Consider the following 17,917-nt stretch of genomic DNA (forward strand, 5'->3'; position numbering starts at 1 on the left):
ATACAAAAGCATTTATCAGATAAAAACAGGACGGAAAAATGCTGAAGACAGTTTTCCAGAGTATGAAAATATAAGCTGAAAGCTATAGTTTAAACACATTTATAAGCCAAATAGTTCCAGTAGAAAATAAAACACACATCAATCTTAGTCAGATGAGGTTTGAAAGACAGATATATTTATGTCAGCTACACAGCAAGAGAAAACGAGCACTGTGCTGCAAATAACATAAGCTGAGATGAAATGTCTCAAGGCATTACAGACACAAAATAGTTGTTGTCACGGTAAGATTGTCAAGAGAAATTATCCAACATTTTTGAAAGAGAAGATTTCAGGCACCTAAATGCCATCGCTGTCAGCCTGATGTGCATTTCAGGACAACTCTGTAGCATTTTCTCCTCAGTCATGTCAGGATCTGTAGCGAGATCCAGGAACACCAGTCTGGACAAAGTACTAGAATAGGAAATTCACAATACAGCTAAGATGCCTCTTAGCTGAGCTAAGGGCACAAGTCTGCACTTTCATTAGATATCTAATTAGAAAGGGCTTTTCCTTTGTTGTTCAAAAAATGACACATCTACCTGGTAAAGTACATATCATGAACAGCCAGGATATTGCTCTAGCTTCATTATAGCTCTGCAACACCTAATTTTATCCACATTTCCCATCTAAAGAACTATTGATATACATATCTATATATGATATAGATAGATATCATAGTAGATATGATATACATATCTACTATAATATTTGATATTAAAAAGTGCAGGAAAATTAAACAGCAATAGTAATAAGGAAGTCTGAAAGGTTCCTAGGAAATACAGTTCATGGGGAGCAAAGAGAGGGTCTGTGCAGCTGTGTCAGAACATTTCTGACAAGGTGGAAGCACATGCCCTGCTGAGCAATGTTGCCTTCCAGGTCTCTGTGCCTGGGGAACTGTTAGCAACAGCCCATGACTTTAATGTTCTCCATTCGGTAATATCATATTTCAAAACTGAAAATATCATTATCCATCTCTCTGTTTTTAATCTAACCACTTTGATATATCTCCATGTTCTGTGTAATTCAGGATTTGAACATACTGAAGTTGAATAGAATCAATTCCTTATTTTACAGAGACTTTGGCTGTTATTTGCTCTACTTTACAATATGACTGCAAGCAGGTGAACCAAATTGCTCCTGATCAAACAAACAGATTGTAACACTGACATCCCTCTCAATACCGGGTATATTTATTGAAGTACCAATTCCTAGGCATGGTGACACTCATCTTTCCTTACTAGACTATGTTTTATCCTCTGAGAATATAGAAAATATCTGGAAAATAAGGAAAATAATGTGCAATCTAAAGCTAAGAAAATGGAACACAAATAATTCAAATATTATTTATTAAATAATAATTATTATTTATTCTATTGAATCTAGTAAGCATAATACAAGTAAATTCCTCAGGAATTGGTTCTGCATTTCTTAATCCCAGAAGAAACACAATTAAAAAATAATTATGATTTATACTCTTCAGTTATGACAAAATGTCTCCTTACAAAAAAGTTACCAGTCTTTTGAAGGGAGGAAAAGTTTGTGTAGAATCTAGTACATTAAATTTAGGTATCCTTTTTTCTTTCTCTGTCTACCCAATTTCCATTTAAATAGATTTACTACATCATTCTGTATTATGTCTTAATTAGGGTCCAATCATACTGGCGTTAAATGGGAATATTTTACTATTTGACAGATGCTTCAATGACCCTAATTTGAGAGAGAGGAGGCACAAACAAATAAATGGAGGTACCTAAATAAAGCACCGTGACACTGAAATTTTCAGTGACTAGTTCAGAGGGAGTGCCAATACCATCAGCTTAATCTAATCATTTAGATCCCCTATTGCATGAATACCAAGTGTAGGCTCCTGTGCAGGAGGCTCCAGCCCGGGAACTTGGACATTTGGACATTTCCTTTTCTCTGCTGACTTCATACATCAGGGCATTCAGAAAGGTAGTGAGTCACTCTGATTCAGTTTTAGGCATTTTCCTGTCCCACCGAGAATGAAGGGAGCCAAGGGAAAACATGTAGCAGCTGTATGCATCAAGGGGCAAGGGTGCTATGGCAGCATTCATGCTGGAAAGGGAGATAGGATTCTAGATTCAGACTCTGAAGGGCTGAATCCACATTTCAGGAAGCTCAGCTCTCAGACCTGGCCTTTTTTAGTTACTGTTTTAAAATGCAATAGCTTAATGTAAAATGTAGAAGTGTGCACACATATCTATATGTAAAATAAAATATTTTAGAGACCTGAATCTGAAGTGGGTTTTTTTTTTTTTTTTTGGGGGGGGGGGGGGGGGGGTTGTTTCTTTTGTTTGTTTGTTTTTCTAAAACCCCTTCCCAGCTAAATGCTCTAACCACTAAATTCAATGCCCTTGGCTAACTCTGCATTTGGTTCAATGACCACTGATTACTCAATGCAAATTGAGTGTTTCAGGTTCAAAAGGTGGTCCAGAAAGTGTTCTTACCCTGGAATCCAGGACGTAGATTTAAGTCTCTCTAGGCTGAATAGAGCCTGTAACCTAGGGATGTCATTTCCTGGAGGAATTTTCTAACAGCTCCTCTTTTCTACTGCTTTTACATTTCTCCAGAGGACTTGCATAAAGCTTAGTGAGCTGTTCACTAAAGCAAATATATGAGAGCTTTTATGCAGGTAATAAGTACCTTTTCCCAGAAGAAGTAACTCCAAGCATGTATGAACAGCTAAAGTTATGTATGAGAAATGTTGGGCACCATTTGAAATATGGCAGGCAGTTTTGGAAAGCACACGGAATGTCTTCAGTAAGTTTTAGCTATCTACTACCTAGACAGGGCTGAAGCAGAACTGTTTCTAGAAATGTCTTTTTGCAGGTCCTCTGCAGTTGTGGAGAAATGGAGACATCAGGATCCACTGTGTTTTGAGACCATACTGAAGTAACTTTAATTTCATTGCAGCTATGTCTGTATACACTGACAAAATGTAAAGTCTATTCAAAACTGTACCTATTTTAAAGCCAAACACCTCAGTTAGCAGCAAAGCAACATAAAATTAGAGTAACCCTTGTATATGCCAGTGTGGTTATATTATTTTGACAATTCTCATTCTGAGTATACTATTTAATGATACTTCATAAATGTCAAAATATAATGCTTATAAAGATGAATTGCATTCATCTTTAGAAACATAGTCCACTTGTATAAGTTATGAATAAATAGCAGCTTCATAAAGTATGAAATAAAATCTTTTGCAGATCTATTTGTATTTGTATAAATGCCTACCTGCTCCATAAACTACTGAGTAGACCATACGCTTTGCCTGTTCTCTGTCAGCCTGCTTCACTTGTTCGCTTGGAATCCCCTTCCTAAGTAAACAAGAATGTTATATTTTACAGGTAAAAGTAATTTATATCGTTAGCCTGAAGAAACTGTACTTAAAGTCAATAAAATCTAAAAACACAGAATTATATGAACAGAAGAATAGAGAGGCTGTCATCTTAGGCTGAAAAACTACAACTTACTTTACAAATTATGGCAATGACAGTCCTAAACTAATAAAACTATTCAAACTTCAGTCTTCATCTTCTTCTTGCCCCCACTCCCCCTTTTTTTTCTTGATTAAATTTTTGGCTTGAAAAACTCCTTCTACTATATTATTAGTTCTTAACAGTGAAGAGGCTCCAACATTGACCCATGAGAAAAGCTAAATCTTCGTAGCAATAGCATTTCTTCAAGACATGCAGTATACACAAATTCTATTACTTTCTTAAAATAGTAGTTCTATTATTGTAATAATAGAAACAAAAGTAATAACTATTATTTTAAGGTTACTTAAACAAAGGATATACTAGAACTTTACTAGTAGGAATATCCAACTTTTTATGAAAAATGATGATTGATAAGAGCGTGCACTGAAACCCTCTATATGTGTCACAGAGCTGCACAACAGAGATGCTTCCTAAGGAGGCAGCAGTGGCTGTTTCTTAACCAGTCAGCACAGCTTGGTTAGCAGCAACGAGGTATCATCCCCGCCTAGTTTCCATTCACTCACCACATCATGTAAACTGTCCAGCCAAGCGCTCATGGATTTGGTAATGTGAAAATAAAGAGCTAGCTCTGCACACACCAGGTATGAACCACCAATACCTTTTCTTATCACAGGATCAAAAAATGGTTAAGGTTGGAAGGGGCCTCTAGAGAACCTCTAGTCCAATCCCCCTGTTCCAGCCGGGACACCTAGAGCACATGGCACAGCATGGCATCCAGGTGGGTTTTGAAGACCCCCCTAGGTTATTCCTCCCCAGGTGCAGGACCCTGCACTTGTCCTTGTTGAACGTCATGAGGTTGCTCTCTGCCCAACTCTCCAGCCTGTCCAGGTCCCTCTGGATGGCAGCACAGCCCTCTGGAGTGTCAGCCACTCCACCCAGCTTGGTGTCATCTGCAAACTTGCTCAGGGTGTGCTCCGTGCCCTCGTCCAGGTCATTGATGAACAGATTGAACAGCACTGGGCCCAGCACTGACCTCTGAGGGACACCACTGGCCACAGGCCTCCAACTGGACTCGGCCCCATTTGTCACCACCCTCTGAGCTCTGCCATCCAGACAGTTCTCAGTCCACCAAATCCTTATGCTTATGTTTCCTTATGCTTATGTTTAGGAAAGAACATAGCCAATTATTGACAACTAGCAGCACTGAGCGAATATTCATCTTTTGGTTTAAATGAAAGTACTTCTGAAGAATTCTTGATCCCCTAACTCATACTCAGAAAAGAAATACCTACTTAAACTGTGTTTGAAACTTAAAGATGAACTGCTATCAGAGATGGCTGATGTCATATGTACAGTTTATGAAAAAATCTCCTCATCTTCTCATGCATCTGTTAAAGATGGTTCAACTGCACTTTCCAAACCATAGTGATGCTTTGTAATGAAAGGCTGGGCTGACAAGCTTTGAGAAAGCAGCATATTTCTACACATCTCACTCACCACTATTATGATATTCAAATACCTAGAAATTCAAGAGAAGTCTACATTTGTACTTACCCACTTTGCTAGCTAATATGCTAGTTTTACCCAAGCCTATATATAATACAATTAGACAGTTTGCATAAAGGTACATCAGGTCAATCACAGATGTAAACAGATTTAGATTAGTACAGATATTTTGAAGGGGAAAGATAAAACTGAATATGTTTTCAATGTTTTAAATATGTTTAAATCAGTCAATCTGGTGATTAGAGACTTAGTATTTAGCCTTTTCTGTTGTTTCATTTCAAAAAATCATGACTCTTGAATAAAGTGGGTTGAGATTCCCAAATGTTCTTTATTAAGATGACAGAGTGGCAAGTGGAACTATCAAATACAAATTTAGGAAACCAGACATCATCAAGGATTTCCTGAAGCAACTTCTGGCAGAAAGTCTGCAGGAATTTCCTGAAGGTCCTGGCAGAAACCTATGCATATTCTTGAGAAAGCCAGAAAATCAGAGCCAAGAGGAAAAATGGAATCTGATATGAGTTCCTTAGAGAACTGTGAATAGAGCTCACCAGGGGACCCTTCTGAGCGGAAGAACCAAGACTGCAGAATACTAAAGTTAGGGAAACAATACAAAATCTAATGCTGTTTTCCCCAGCTCATATAATTTAAGCTAGAGGGCTTGGAGAAGGCAAGAGACAGGAGTAGAGCAATAGGATGTGTTACGGATTTATCTGTGTCTGAAGCTAGAGACAACTGAGAGCCACGCAGTGTGCAAAGGATCACCTCTCCAAAAACAAAGCAAAACAAACAGAACCCTGTAACTGAAAGAGCACAGGGTGTTCAGGGGCAGGGAGGCCTGCAGGAGATCCATAGTGATGAGGCAATGACACAGAGCAAGCCATTCACCAGCAAAGAGCCCAAAAAGTCATGCTGGGAAGGGCTGGAATGGTTTTCAACTAGGGGTTCTGAAGTAGTTTTAAGAGTGAAAGACGACATTGGACCAAGATTATGTGCACAGCAAGACTCAGTCGTAGGATTTTAAGGCTGATTTTGCTTCATACTCAAGAAGCTGACTAAGAAAAACAGAAACAGTCTTACTGCTATAATCCTGCAAGGGAGCATCAGGAGAAGGATATTGTCTTGGTACAGTAAGCAATCACAATAAAGCTGAGTTTAATACAGTTATTAGTGCTCAGGTACACACACTTTGTGATCTTAGTCCGAAAAACAGACACTTAGTACTTCCTAATCTTTAGTTAGTCAAGAAATTTCTATACTATAATCTGTATATACTATATATATATACACACACACTATACATATTTATATACTATATATATAAAAATGAGAGGCAACTAAAATTTTGGAGCCTGATGTACATTTCTTTAAAAGTAATGCTAAAAACAAACTGGTCAGTCAGCACATCCTTGTGTGTTAGACTGGCTTATCTGAGCACTTGTCAGGGAGGCATTAAGTCTGGCACTCTGGCATATATTTGTAAATTTATGTATCACATTCAAGAATCCAGAATAATAAAAGAAGCAATTGCCATATAAGTCACACAATCACTTGAGCTAATCCAAGTCATTAATCAAAACTGTTCATTTTTCTTAATAATGGAAATGTTTTTTTTTTTTTTCCTCTAAGTCTTAACAATGATTGGTTTCTAGCTAGCATGCTTGATTCCATGTGTAATTCAGGGTGACATCCCTGCAGTTTGAGCTAAAGATTATTCCTATGAATAATAAAATGGCTTTTGTGGCTCCGTTTCTTATCACTGTAGCTGCTACGTTAGAAATCCTCAATGGTCTCTCCTTCAGGCTGTTTCCTCTAGAAATACACTTATTTTTATGATAATGAATTATTTTGTTATAAAGAGTACTCTACGAATCTATTTAAAGTTTTTTTTTTTTATTTTGATTTGGAATTCATCACGGGAATTCTATGGTACTAAGGAAAATATATTGTTATCTGCTTGCTTGCATAACAGATTTTAAAGCTATAATCACTAACGAAACTAATACAGACAAATACACAATATTGAATTGTGTAAAAAAGATTTCTGATGGAGATGCAGTGTTCGAAGATAAACTTGCCTCAGCAAAAGGAAACTGAATGGACATAAAAATGCCTTAGCTGTCAGGCCTAGACAGTGATGTAGAGACAGACTTCATCTCACTCAGTACTGCAGGTATATCTGAAGGAATAGGAAGAATGTTAATGCATAGGAATGTAATAGAAATTGATGCACAAAAAAGAGAAGAACGGTTTTGCCAGAGATTATATTGGGGAACAGTATCTGTTTCTGAAGTCCTGCTGAAAACACATATATAGTCATTAGTTCTGGCATGAAACACCCATATTCTTCTGTTTTATGACATCCTTCTCATTTCTTTGTCCCTTGAATAAGCTATCTGTTCAAGTTCATAATCAATATTATCATACCCACATCCCTCCTGATTTGCCATCTCCAAACATGCAAGATTTCACCTCTTGCATGCCTGCATTCTTAAATTCCTCTCCATGCCACATACTATTCTCCTCCTATTCCCATAACTCTATCTTGCTTGCCCATTGTTTTCGTTGCTTAATACTGCTTCGTAGTACATTGCTGGATACACATCTATGAAGTAAAATGATCGATTTCTGTGCTGGAAGACACTTACCAAGTTCATGTTAACAGACCACATTATTCTTGGAAGGAGTTAGCAAAGATAAACACCCGGAAAGAACTGTGAGGATAGCAAAAACTTACTGCAGAAAAAAAACCTACAAATGTAGTTGGGTTAGAGATACAATAAGCACTTTAATAAACGGGCTTTACATCAAAAAAATTGAAATACCTGCCTGAGAGAGTCCTTAGAGTTAAAGAATGGAGAAAAAGCTTATAGAGAAACAATGAAGGATAAGATCAAACTGCTAGTAAGAAACATAAATGGCAAGTGTAACTTACTACTTGGCAAAGATAATATCCTGAATATTTTCTATAATTTCTCCAAAATTCAGTACATGATTTCATGCATTAATATGGTCTAATGGACATCACAAAGGGTTTCTGCTGCATTAAGTCTTTCATCTATGACTACTCAGTTTCATTATGCCCAAGGAAGACTTATTTTATCTACGATAAAAATAAATTTAATCTTCAACTTGAAGAACAGTGTAGCAACTTTGATGGATTTTTTTTAAAAATTTGTACAGAATATTTAAAAGAATCAATAAATGCAAATCTTAGTAAGTAGAACTTAGTGCTACAGTACACTTAAGACTTAAGACTACAGTACAAAGGAGTTGATCACAAAGAAAAGAAAATCAAAGAGGGCCACAGCCATAAACTCTGAGTAATGCCAAAAAAAAAAAAAAAAAAAAAAAAAAAAAANAAAAAAAAAAAAAAAAAAAAAAAAAAAAAAAAAAAAAAAAAAAAAAAAAAAAAAAAAAAAAAAAAAAAAAAAAAAAAAAAAAAAAAAAAAAACTTTGAGAACAAGTAGAAGTGGAAGGAAATCATTCTTAAAAGAATGTGATAAAACAATTCAGCATTTCTGGGAAATATTGTGTGGTGACGGAAGTCCTCTGTTTATGTGTTAGAAAAGGCAGAACAAACTCTTCAAACACAATAACTGGCAGACATGCAGCGCCTTGATCTGCACCACTTTACAGCCAAGCAAAGCTCAGTCATAACAGCCATGAAGCTTTTGGCTGCTCTCCTGCATCTGCCAATTAATCCAAGTACTAGCTGGGAGCTGTTGATGTGGGAAATGAGCTGGAGTGCCATTAAATTAATTTTGTACATGGTCATTAATGTGAAATAAATGAGTAAATACAGATTTGCTCATATGACTGTTCCTTTACAGTTCTTTTCTGTTATTTCATCAGTGAAAGGCATATATATGTCATTTTTAATTACCTGTTGCTATTTGATAGCAAATGAAAGTTGTATATTTTGTAAATTTGTGTTTGGAACTTTGTATTGGCACCTGAAACTGCTGAAGACAACTTTAGGTAATTAATGACAACTGCAAGGTTTAGAAAGACTCATTTTTACAGTGACACTGCCACTGTAGTGGCATGCAGTAGTGGCTTCTCCATTTATCATGCAGAAGGTAAATCCTGGATGCTTACCCTTTAAAAGATACCAGTATTATTACGACTAATTCATATTATGACTTATAACTATATACCAATTACAGCATCCTAAACAGATGTAAAGGTTTGGCTACACAATAATCTAGTCTGTTAATGTAACTGGCTTTTTTTTTTTTTTTTTTTTTTTTTTTTTTTTTTTTTTTTTTGAAAGTTGCTAATCCATGACCATGAAAATATTAACAAGCTTCAGGTAAAAAGTTCTCTCATGATTTCAAAGGGGCATGTGGGAGAAATCTTGAAACAACTCTTACCTGGTTAACTTCTGTTACAATATACATAAAAGGAAGCAGTTGAGAACCAGCCTCCCCAAAGCCATTGGCATTCCAAAGTGGATTGTTACTTTTGCCTCAGGTCTCACTCAAGAGCCAGGAATAAGACACGTGCAATGAGCCAGTCTAGAGGTTTTTGTTTTTTATCATCACAGAATATTTCATACATAGTTCTAATATATGATTTGACACAGAATGTAAGGTCCAGTGCAAATACACTGCTAACTGACAGAGAGAGAAAAATAGGAGGGTGGTAAACATGGATTTTATGCCTCCTTGAAACAAAGAGTTTTTTAGGAACCAGCTAGCAGCAGGATATGACTCCTTCTATATCTAAGAGGTATTTACACAACTATGCACCAGTTGAAAAGTATGCTGACAGCAGTAGAAAGATTGTCTTCCTCATGAGGAGGGAACAGAGGCATCAGGATGAAAAAATGAAACTCATCTAGAGTGCCTAGAAGATTATCACTGGTCACTGCATCTCTTTTCACCTTTGCATGCACCAAGCAAGCTGGAGCTACAGGAGCTGCTCTGAAACCAAAACACAGCGTGTCAACTCGGGCAAAAAGACGGAAGGAAACTGTCTATTAGACTTGGATATAGATGAAACAAGGAAGTTTCTTCAATTCTCAAAGTCAATAGGACATTACTGTGCTTTTCACAGGCTGTATTTGATTTCTTGGCAGATAATGAGCTTAATTCCCAGGCATATCATATGAAAACTATCCATTATTTCAACAGTAACTGTTTATAAGCTGTGTCAAAGTGTGTTGTAGAGCTTCAAAACATTTTGGACATGGTGTGGATCTAAAATATCTACCTTCACATTCACCATTTTATCAAGATTTAGCTTGATTAAAGTTAATCAAAATTAATGAAATAAATTGAAAAACTTCATTAAGCGCCGGTGCTTTTTTATAAAATGCAGTATTTTATCAACTTGTTTATCAATGACCCGGACGAGGGCATGGAGTGCACCCTGAGCAAGTTTGCGGATGACACCAAGCTGGGTGGAGTGGCCGACACTCCGGGGGGCTGTGCTGCCATCCAGAGGGACCTGGACAGGCTGGAGAGTTGGGCAGAGAGGAACCTCMTGAGGTTCAATAAGGACAAGTGCAGGGTCCTGCACCTGGGGAGGAATAACCCCAGGCATCAGTACAGATTAGGGGTCGACCTGCTGGAAAGCACCTCCACGGACAGGGACCTGGGAGTCCTGGTTGACACCAAGTTAACCATGAGTGAGCAGTGTGCCCTCGTGGCCAAGAAGGCCAATGGGATCTTGGCTGCATCAGGAGGAGCGTTGCCAGCAGGTCAAGGGAGGTGATTCTGCCCCTCTCCTCAGCTCTGGGGAGGCCGCACCTGGAGTACTGTGTTCAGTTCTGGGCACCCCAGTATAGGAGGGACGTGGAGCTTCTCGAGAGGGTCCAGAGAAGAGCAACCAGGATGATTAAGGGAATGGAACATCTCTCGTATGAAGAGAGGCTGAGCGAGCTGGGCCTGTTTTCTCTGGAGAAGAGACGGCTCAGAGGGGATATGATTAATATGTATAAGTTCAGGAAGGGAGAATGCAGGGAGGAAGGGGACAGGCTGTTCTCACTGGCGGCCAGCGATAAGACGAGGGGTAATGGCCACAAGCTGAAACACAAGAAGTTCCGTCTCCAGGTGAGGAGCAACTTCTTTACTGTGAGGGTAACAGAGCAGTGGAACAGGCTGCCCAGGGAGGTTGTGGAGTCTCCTTCTCTGGAGGTCTTCAAAACCCGCCTGGATGCCACCCTGTGCCACATGCTGTAGGTGTGCCTGCTTGAGCAGGAAGGTTGGACTAGATGATCTGTAGAGGTCCCTTCCAACCTTAAATATTCTGTGATTCTGTGATTCAGTGATCAAAGTCACTGCAGATGAAAATGAATATTAGGAGAAAACTTTTTAAAACCCAGAAAAACTTAACCATTAATTTAGCAAAGCCAAATTACTGTTGGATTCTGTTCGGCACTTGAGGACTCATCACACTTCTCAGAGCTCTGCAGTAACTATGGTGGTGAAAATTGTGCAATTTTGTTTTCCATTTATTTATTATAGAATCCTAAGAGACTATGTGGCGTGCAACAACAACAAGCTTCCAATCTGACATAAAATTAAGCTGTCAGCTGGAACTTTTTGTTAACAACCTGGTTTCTTTAAAGCTATTGTTTACTCTTTTAACAGCAAAAGCCATTGTGGTTCCTAAGGACTTTATTCCCTCTACTTTATCTGTCTAAACACATCATAGCAGCACTTCTCCCAGGGACTGTAAACTATATGGTGAAATTTCCATAAGCTGTCATACAGTCTGTCAGAGAGAAAACCAAGACAAGTGTTTAATTTCATTAATATCAACCTCTACAAGTTTTAAAAAAGATAAAAATTACTTTGCCACAAAAGTAAAACAACTTTGAGGTTCTGAGCCCATTAGAGCTTAACCACTTCTTACTCCGAGGAAACCAACTGAGCCTCCTTCCTCCTCTTCATCGTCAGTATTTATTTACACTGCTTACTGAGGAGGGGAGTGGGGAACAAGGGAGTAGGTCGTGAAAGCAATAGCGAATTAAACTGCATGAATGTGCTTTGAAAAAACATGTGCAGTAAGTACATATCACAAGCCCAAATGCCAAAATCTAGATCTGTCTTGTCCATATCAACAGAAAAACTCAAAAAAAAAGTGGGGAGTGGGAGGAGAAGAATAAACTCTACAAAACTTAAAAATTTTAAACTAGAAATTTCTAAAACTTAGGATATTCACATGGTGTTGACAGCAGGAAGATTTGTGACCTAAAAGCCCTAATCTGAAATCGTGATTCTGATTCAGCTTATTTCTAGCTGTATTTTTCTCATCAGTAATGAAAAATAATGAATTAATGAAATTATATGGAGGGTGTTGTTGCTAGAGCATTTAACCCAGAGTTGAAGCCTAGGCCTGGGGTCTTTACTCTGGCCAGGCAAGTCCTTTCCTCCATTCACGATCATAAACCATGAACTCTTTCTTACTGCTTAGTAAAGGTGCCTAAAGTGATTCACTTCTTAAATTTTCCCTCATTTCCCAAAATAATAATCATGAACACTAAAAATTAAATGAAGAGAGCCATCTAATAAAGAGAGAGATCCTAGCAAACAGTGTAATGGCTTGGGCACCTACCCAGGATATGGATTCAATCTTCATTAACAAGTATTCTGCTCTTTAGCGCTACAGGACAGCACCAACAGGAGAGACTCCAAAATATCCAATCTCCTGATGAATGCAGGCTCCAAAGTAAAATCAGTGTTCACACACATCCCCACAGAGACCTCCTACCCATGGCTGGATGTTTCCCATATCAAGTCCTGACTAGTTTAACCCACTGGATGCTACCAGGGAAGTAACCAAGTTCTGCAGCCAAGTGAGGACTCTGCGCTGGTCATTTGAGGCTGCAGCTTGAATTAGATTCAAAGACAACCAGTAGCTCTGTGGTAATTCCAGCGCTCCTGCAGCTTTGTTTGTAGGCACTTGTGCTGAGGATACTGAAAGCAACTAATGAGAGATTTCAGTATCTAAAAAGCAAAGAAGATACCATGTACCTTTGAGCCTCGGAATGGCTACTAAAAGATTTTAGTATTATTGTTTCAAAATCCTTTCCTTTGACATCATTGTTTGACTGCTAAAATTCTTATACTACAGTTGTAGAAAAAATTACTAGATATTCTCTTACAATATAATACTGCGTTTTCTCAACCAAGTAATGCATCTCAAATCACAATATCTTCACTTTCATTCATCGTTCTGCTAGCTCATTTTCATGGCTGTTCTAAAATTAATTCATGTTTCTGGACCACAGTACAATATACTCAAGACTATTTTCCTTAAAGAATGAATGTTGAGAACACAATTTCTTGCCTTCTCAAGTATTTATACAAATAAACACCAGGAGGGAGCAGAGCTAATAAAAGTAAAGGGCTATGTTGGCATGAACATTTTGAGTACAAAATCTGTATGAATAAGTATAAGCTAGAAAGTAAAAGGAGATTTCTAGCAGAAGAATGGGGAATTGGACAGTTTTTTGATAGAAAAAGCTGGGCTTAAAAAAACAGCTAGTTTTAAGCTCAAGCCTAAATGATCTATAAAAGGGACTATGTAATGTTGTCACCTGCAATGATTTTACGACCAAAAAGGTTGTTCTAGTCTCATGCATAAGACCAGGCCTATTTTTTATCAAGCACAAAGCACTCACCTCATGTCAGGTTGTGCCCTTCCTTTACCCAGAGCTTCTCTTCCAAACACTTCTCCATTTCACAGCAACCCTCACCTTGTCACAGCATCCTTTGCTCTATTTAGTCTCACAGAAAAATCAAATTTCATCACAGTTTTGCAAATTTCTCTAGAACTACCAAAAAAAGGCTTCAGAAGGTTGCTTCTTTATATTTGGAAGTCTTTCAGCTCTATAGAGCTATAACTGCAGGTTCTCAAAACAGTAAAGCCTTCCTCACAATTATTTTACCAGACGAGATATTATTAAGCACCTGATCTACAGTGAATAGTATCTCCACAATTAGATCCACTGTCATAGCATTCTTGCCCTCAACTGTGACTTGAAATAGCGTGTATTCCCATTCAAATCAAATCTGTGTCTGTCTCTGAACTGCATATATGAAACAAAACCTTGCCCTCTCTTTGTCTGTAATACTCAGAATAGAAAAGAAAGATAAAAAAATGAGATATCTGGATCACTAATCGAAATAGAAATGAAACAATGAGATAACAGATAAGTACTAATAATTTTCCAATTAAAAATACTTTCTTCAGAATTGATTTCAATAAAATGGAAAAGGAGCAGCAGCCATGAAACTAATTAAAAAATAGTCATATTATTACAAAACTAGATAATCCAATGTTAATGACAAAAATGTTATGTTAGTTCTCAGTGAAGCCTTTACCAAGTAGAACTGAACTTAGGATTTCTAGAAATCCACAGTAAATTAATACTATAAGAATCTATAATATTACTATAGTAATACTAACAACAGTACTAATGGTACTAATAAATACCATACTAATATTACTCTAGTAAGGAATGCTATAATATGATACTATTATAATGCTTATAATACTCTAAATAAGTGAAATAGCCAAACTTCAGAGCAGAGAGACCAAACAATAATGTATTTCTAAACGTGGACTATTCAAAAACGGGGATATTTGGATACATGACTGGCCTATAACACGCAAGGCTCTTTTTTTTTCTCTCTCTCATCAAGAGAACAGGATGGTAGAAGTCACCCCAAGCATTTCCATACTGGAGATATACTGGTAATTTGTCTTAGCACTGCAAAACAGAGTTTCACAGTTCCAGGTCTACTCAGTGTGACTATATATAATTTCTCATTAGAAGCATATGACACAGTCTCACCTGCCTAAAAACACTTTAGACAAAAAAAAAAGGTTGAACAAAGGTCTTCTGGTAGCTAACTCTTAAATAAAAGCTGAGTCACTTTGGAAGAGTGAACCCTGCTGAGTTATTTCAGAGCACACTCACGAGCAGCTGTCTTCAGGTACAGGTTTTGGACAACAACTGTCTGGCTGCCCTTGCCATCCCGCTTCCGCCTTCTAAGGAGTTCAAACACCGATTTCTGTGATAAGAATTTCTACTAGGCCTCTCTTAGGCAGTTTGCGCTGAGCACATCTTTCCTTTTCGCCCTGTGAGACGCTCTCTTTGGCACTGCGTAGGCGACGTGGGCACCCAACCCTAAACTCCCAGTTCTATTGCAGTCTCAGCAACCTAAAACATTGGAAGTGCATCTAGTTTGCAGATATCAAAGATTATGTCTGTACCACACACTGGAACACAGGGAAGGCTTACAGTGACTCAGCTAGTTCCAGACTATTAAATAGTGTAGTAACAGTAGGCTGTGCTGGGTGCAGCTGTGTTAACCAATACTGGGGATCTCTCTAAGGATTAAGCCATCTAAAAAGAAGACAAGAACTTGCTTGAGTAATAGGCACTCTGAAAAATACTACTCCAATTCAAGGATGCAATCAGATAACAAAGTATAGCTCGTGCAGGTATGACAAATCCCACGTATTTATTATATGCTTGTGTTTAGCTAAATTTAGATTTCTTGCCTGAAGTTTGACCAAATGTTACCAACATCAAAATATATCATGACAGAAGAACATGAACCTACTGAGCTAAAAAGAACAATTCAAAAAACAGCCTAGTAATCTCTATCTCAATTTAAAAAAATGCAAACACCACCCAAAAGACTGCAAACTTATTTTTCATCTTCTCTCTTTGCAAGGGACTTTAAGATATTTGCTGATCTATCTAGTTAGATTTTGACTGTATTCAAATCTTAGCATTTTACTGTGTTTCCCTGCTCTGGAACAGCATTTTAAACAAAAATGATTTATTTATTTATTGTGGGAATCACTAGGCTGAAGGAGTGAAAGCAATTTTATTGAGATTTGTTGTCATCTGGATCCCTGTGGCAGCTACATCTCCTGGCTGGTCAGACAGCTGCCAACGCAGCTCTCGTCGTCTCCAGCACTTGGGTGACAGTTCTGCTCTTCCAGAGCAATGTGACTGTCACAGGGCATCAGGACAACATAACACAAGGTGATCGTGCAGGTAGCTGGCATCAGTTATATAAGGCTTTCTAAAGTAGAAGCTAAACTTCAACTAATTCAGTTCATTTCATGCAAACTTTTTTCTAAATACACGTTTAAGATATTATTTAGCCCTTTTTAAAGAAATAGATATTTATATTAAAAATCTACTAAAAAGCTACTATATTAAAAAACAGTCAAATCCCATATCTTCAGACCTTTGCTATGTTCCGACAATTGGATAATTATGTTATCTAGCAGATATTTTTGTTTTCACTCTGCTTGCTACACTCAAAAGCCACCATACACAGACTTTTCCATAAACTAATTTCTAACCCTTCATGTTTCCATATTTAATAGTGGGCATATACCATGTACAATATAAAGTTACTTCCAAGCATTAGTTTTCCTGAAGCTTAAATGAGAGTCAGCAGTTCTTTGCAGAATCATTATGTAATGATTTTGTAGACACATCATGACACTTCTGTCTGGTAAAAATATTTGCCTGTAATATTTCATTAAATTTAAAGCTACTGTGTAGCAACTATAAGAGGCTGACGCCTGCCAAGAGCTGTGAGCTTGCTGAATAGAATAATATTTCTGGAGCCTTGCCTGGAGCTGAGGCAAAATTTGACTCACACTCATGCATACATTTGCAATATACCTCCAAACTAAAACAAGGATTTAAGTCCATCATGAGATTCTAGTGCCATCATGTCAGAGCTAAGGATTGATTATAATATCAATAGGAGCTTCTAAGGTACTCTAAAGAGCTCTGGTGATCTCTCCACAGCTGCATTTTTGGGATGTTGGTGACCTTGAGCTCTCTCCTCTCACACTGCACATCTCTCAAGCACTGATTCAGTTGCCGGCAGGGGGGTAATTATAATTTTGGCTACATTTTGTTTCTTTTTCTACTTTATAGTAGCAAATGCTGCAGTGAGAAGGAACTGCTACGTCTGAGAGGGAAGGTTGTGCCTACAATAGTAGAGAAACTACAGAAATTGAACTGTAATTAAATTACCTCTATTATTGCTTTCTTTTTTTTGCCTAAAAAAAGTACAAGAGATTTTAAAAAGAGAGTGAGGAAAGCAAGGGCAGTGTATGGAAATCACATGAAATGCACATGGTATCACAGAATATGATTCTATTTAATCTGCCTCTCTGTTATGGCATTTTATTTGATCTTTGTCTCACTTCTTGGATCAAAGCGGGAGACCTACCCTGCCTTTTACTGACGGTTTCTGCACTTCTACCACAAGGGGAGTCTCAGTCTCAGCTGAGATTTTGGGGGGTTCACAGTGGAACAGGAAGCAGTAAGAAACACCTTCAGACACCTATGCAGCTCGTCTCCCTTTGTTTTGATAGCTGATCTTTCAATGTGCAGTCATGAGCTTTACAATCAGTAATGATCAATTAATGATTAATTAACAATAATTAACAAATGAGCAGTATAAGTATTTTTATATTAGAATCTACTACTGTGGGTGACTCTGTTTACATGGGTAATGGAGCCAAAAACTTTTTTAATGCGACTGAAGCATCAAATTTTCATCACAATCTCTATGAATTAAAAGGCATCCCATGAGCCCTAGTCTCTCTGCTTCTTGTAATTAGGTAATTTGTTTCCACTAGCTCTGTCAAATAACCAAGCTGGCTTCAAAATACTTCTCTTTTTATTGAGAAATACAGTTCCACAATCTTTCAGCTTGAGAATCTACTTAACAGTTGATTGGGTATTTTTAAGATGTTTTGGTGAACACAGATACGGTGCAAAAGTACCAGTATGCCCTATTCACAATAAGCGATTCCTTCAGTTCTAGTCACAAGGCTCATATCAGTCACCCGGATTACAATATTTTTAAATATGGCAATTATGACAGTGGAGAACAAATCAGAAA

The 17,917-nt window shown here is 37.7% G+C and overlaps 1 protein-coding gene across 1 annotated transcript in view; it reads right to left on the reverse strand.

Annotated features, from left to right (window-relative positions):
• The window catches only part of POLN (DNA polymerase nu), a 79,905-nt gene that overhangs the window by 25,866 nt on the left and 36,122 nt on the right, over window positions 1–17,917 (reverse strand). The window contains exon 19 of the mRNA XM_026034060.1: window positions 3,298–3,380. Within this exon, the coding sequence (XP_025889845.1) occupies window positions 3,298–3,380 (83 nt within the window). The remainder of the gene's footprint in view (window positions 1–3,297; window positions 3,381–17,917) is intronic.

This window comes from Nothoprocta perdicaria, unplaced genomic scaffold, assembly GCF_003342845.1.
Source record: "Nothoprocta perdicaria isolate Ctin4 unplaced genomic scaffold, notPer1 scaffold_14, whole genome shotgun sequence".
In the NCBI taxonomy this organism is placed as follows: domain Eukaryota; kingdom Metazoa; phylum Chordata; class Aves; order Tinamiformes; family Tinamidae; genus Nothoprocta; species Nothoprocta perdicaria.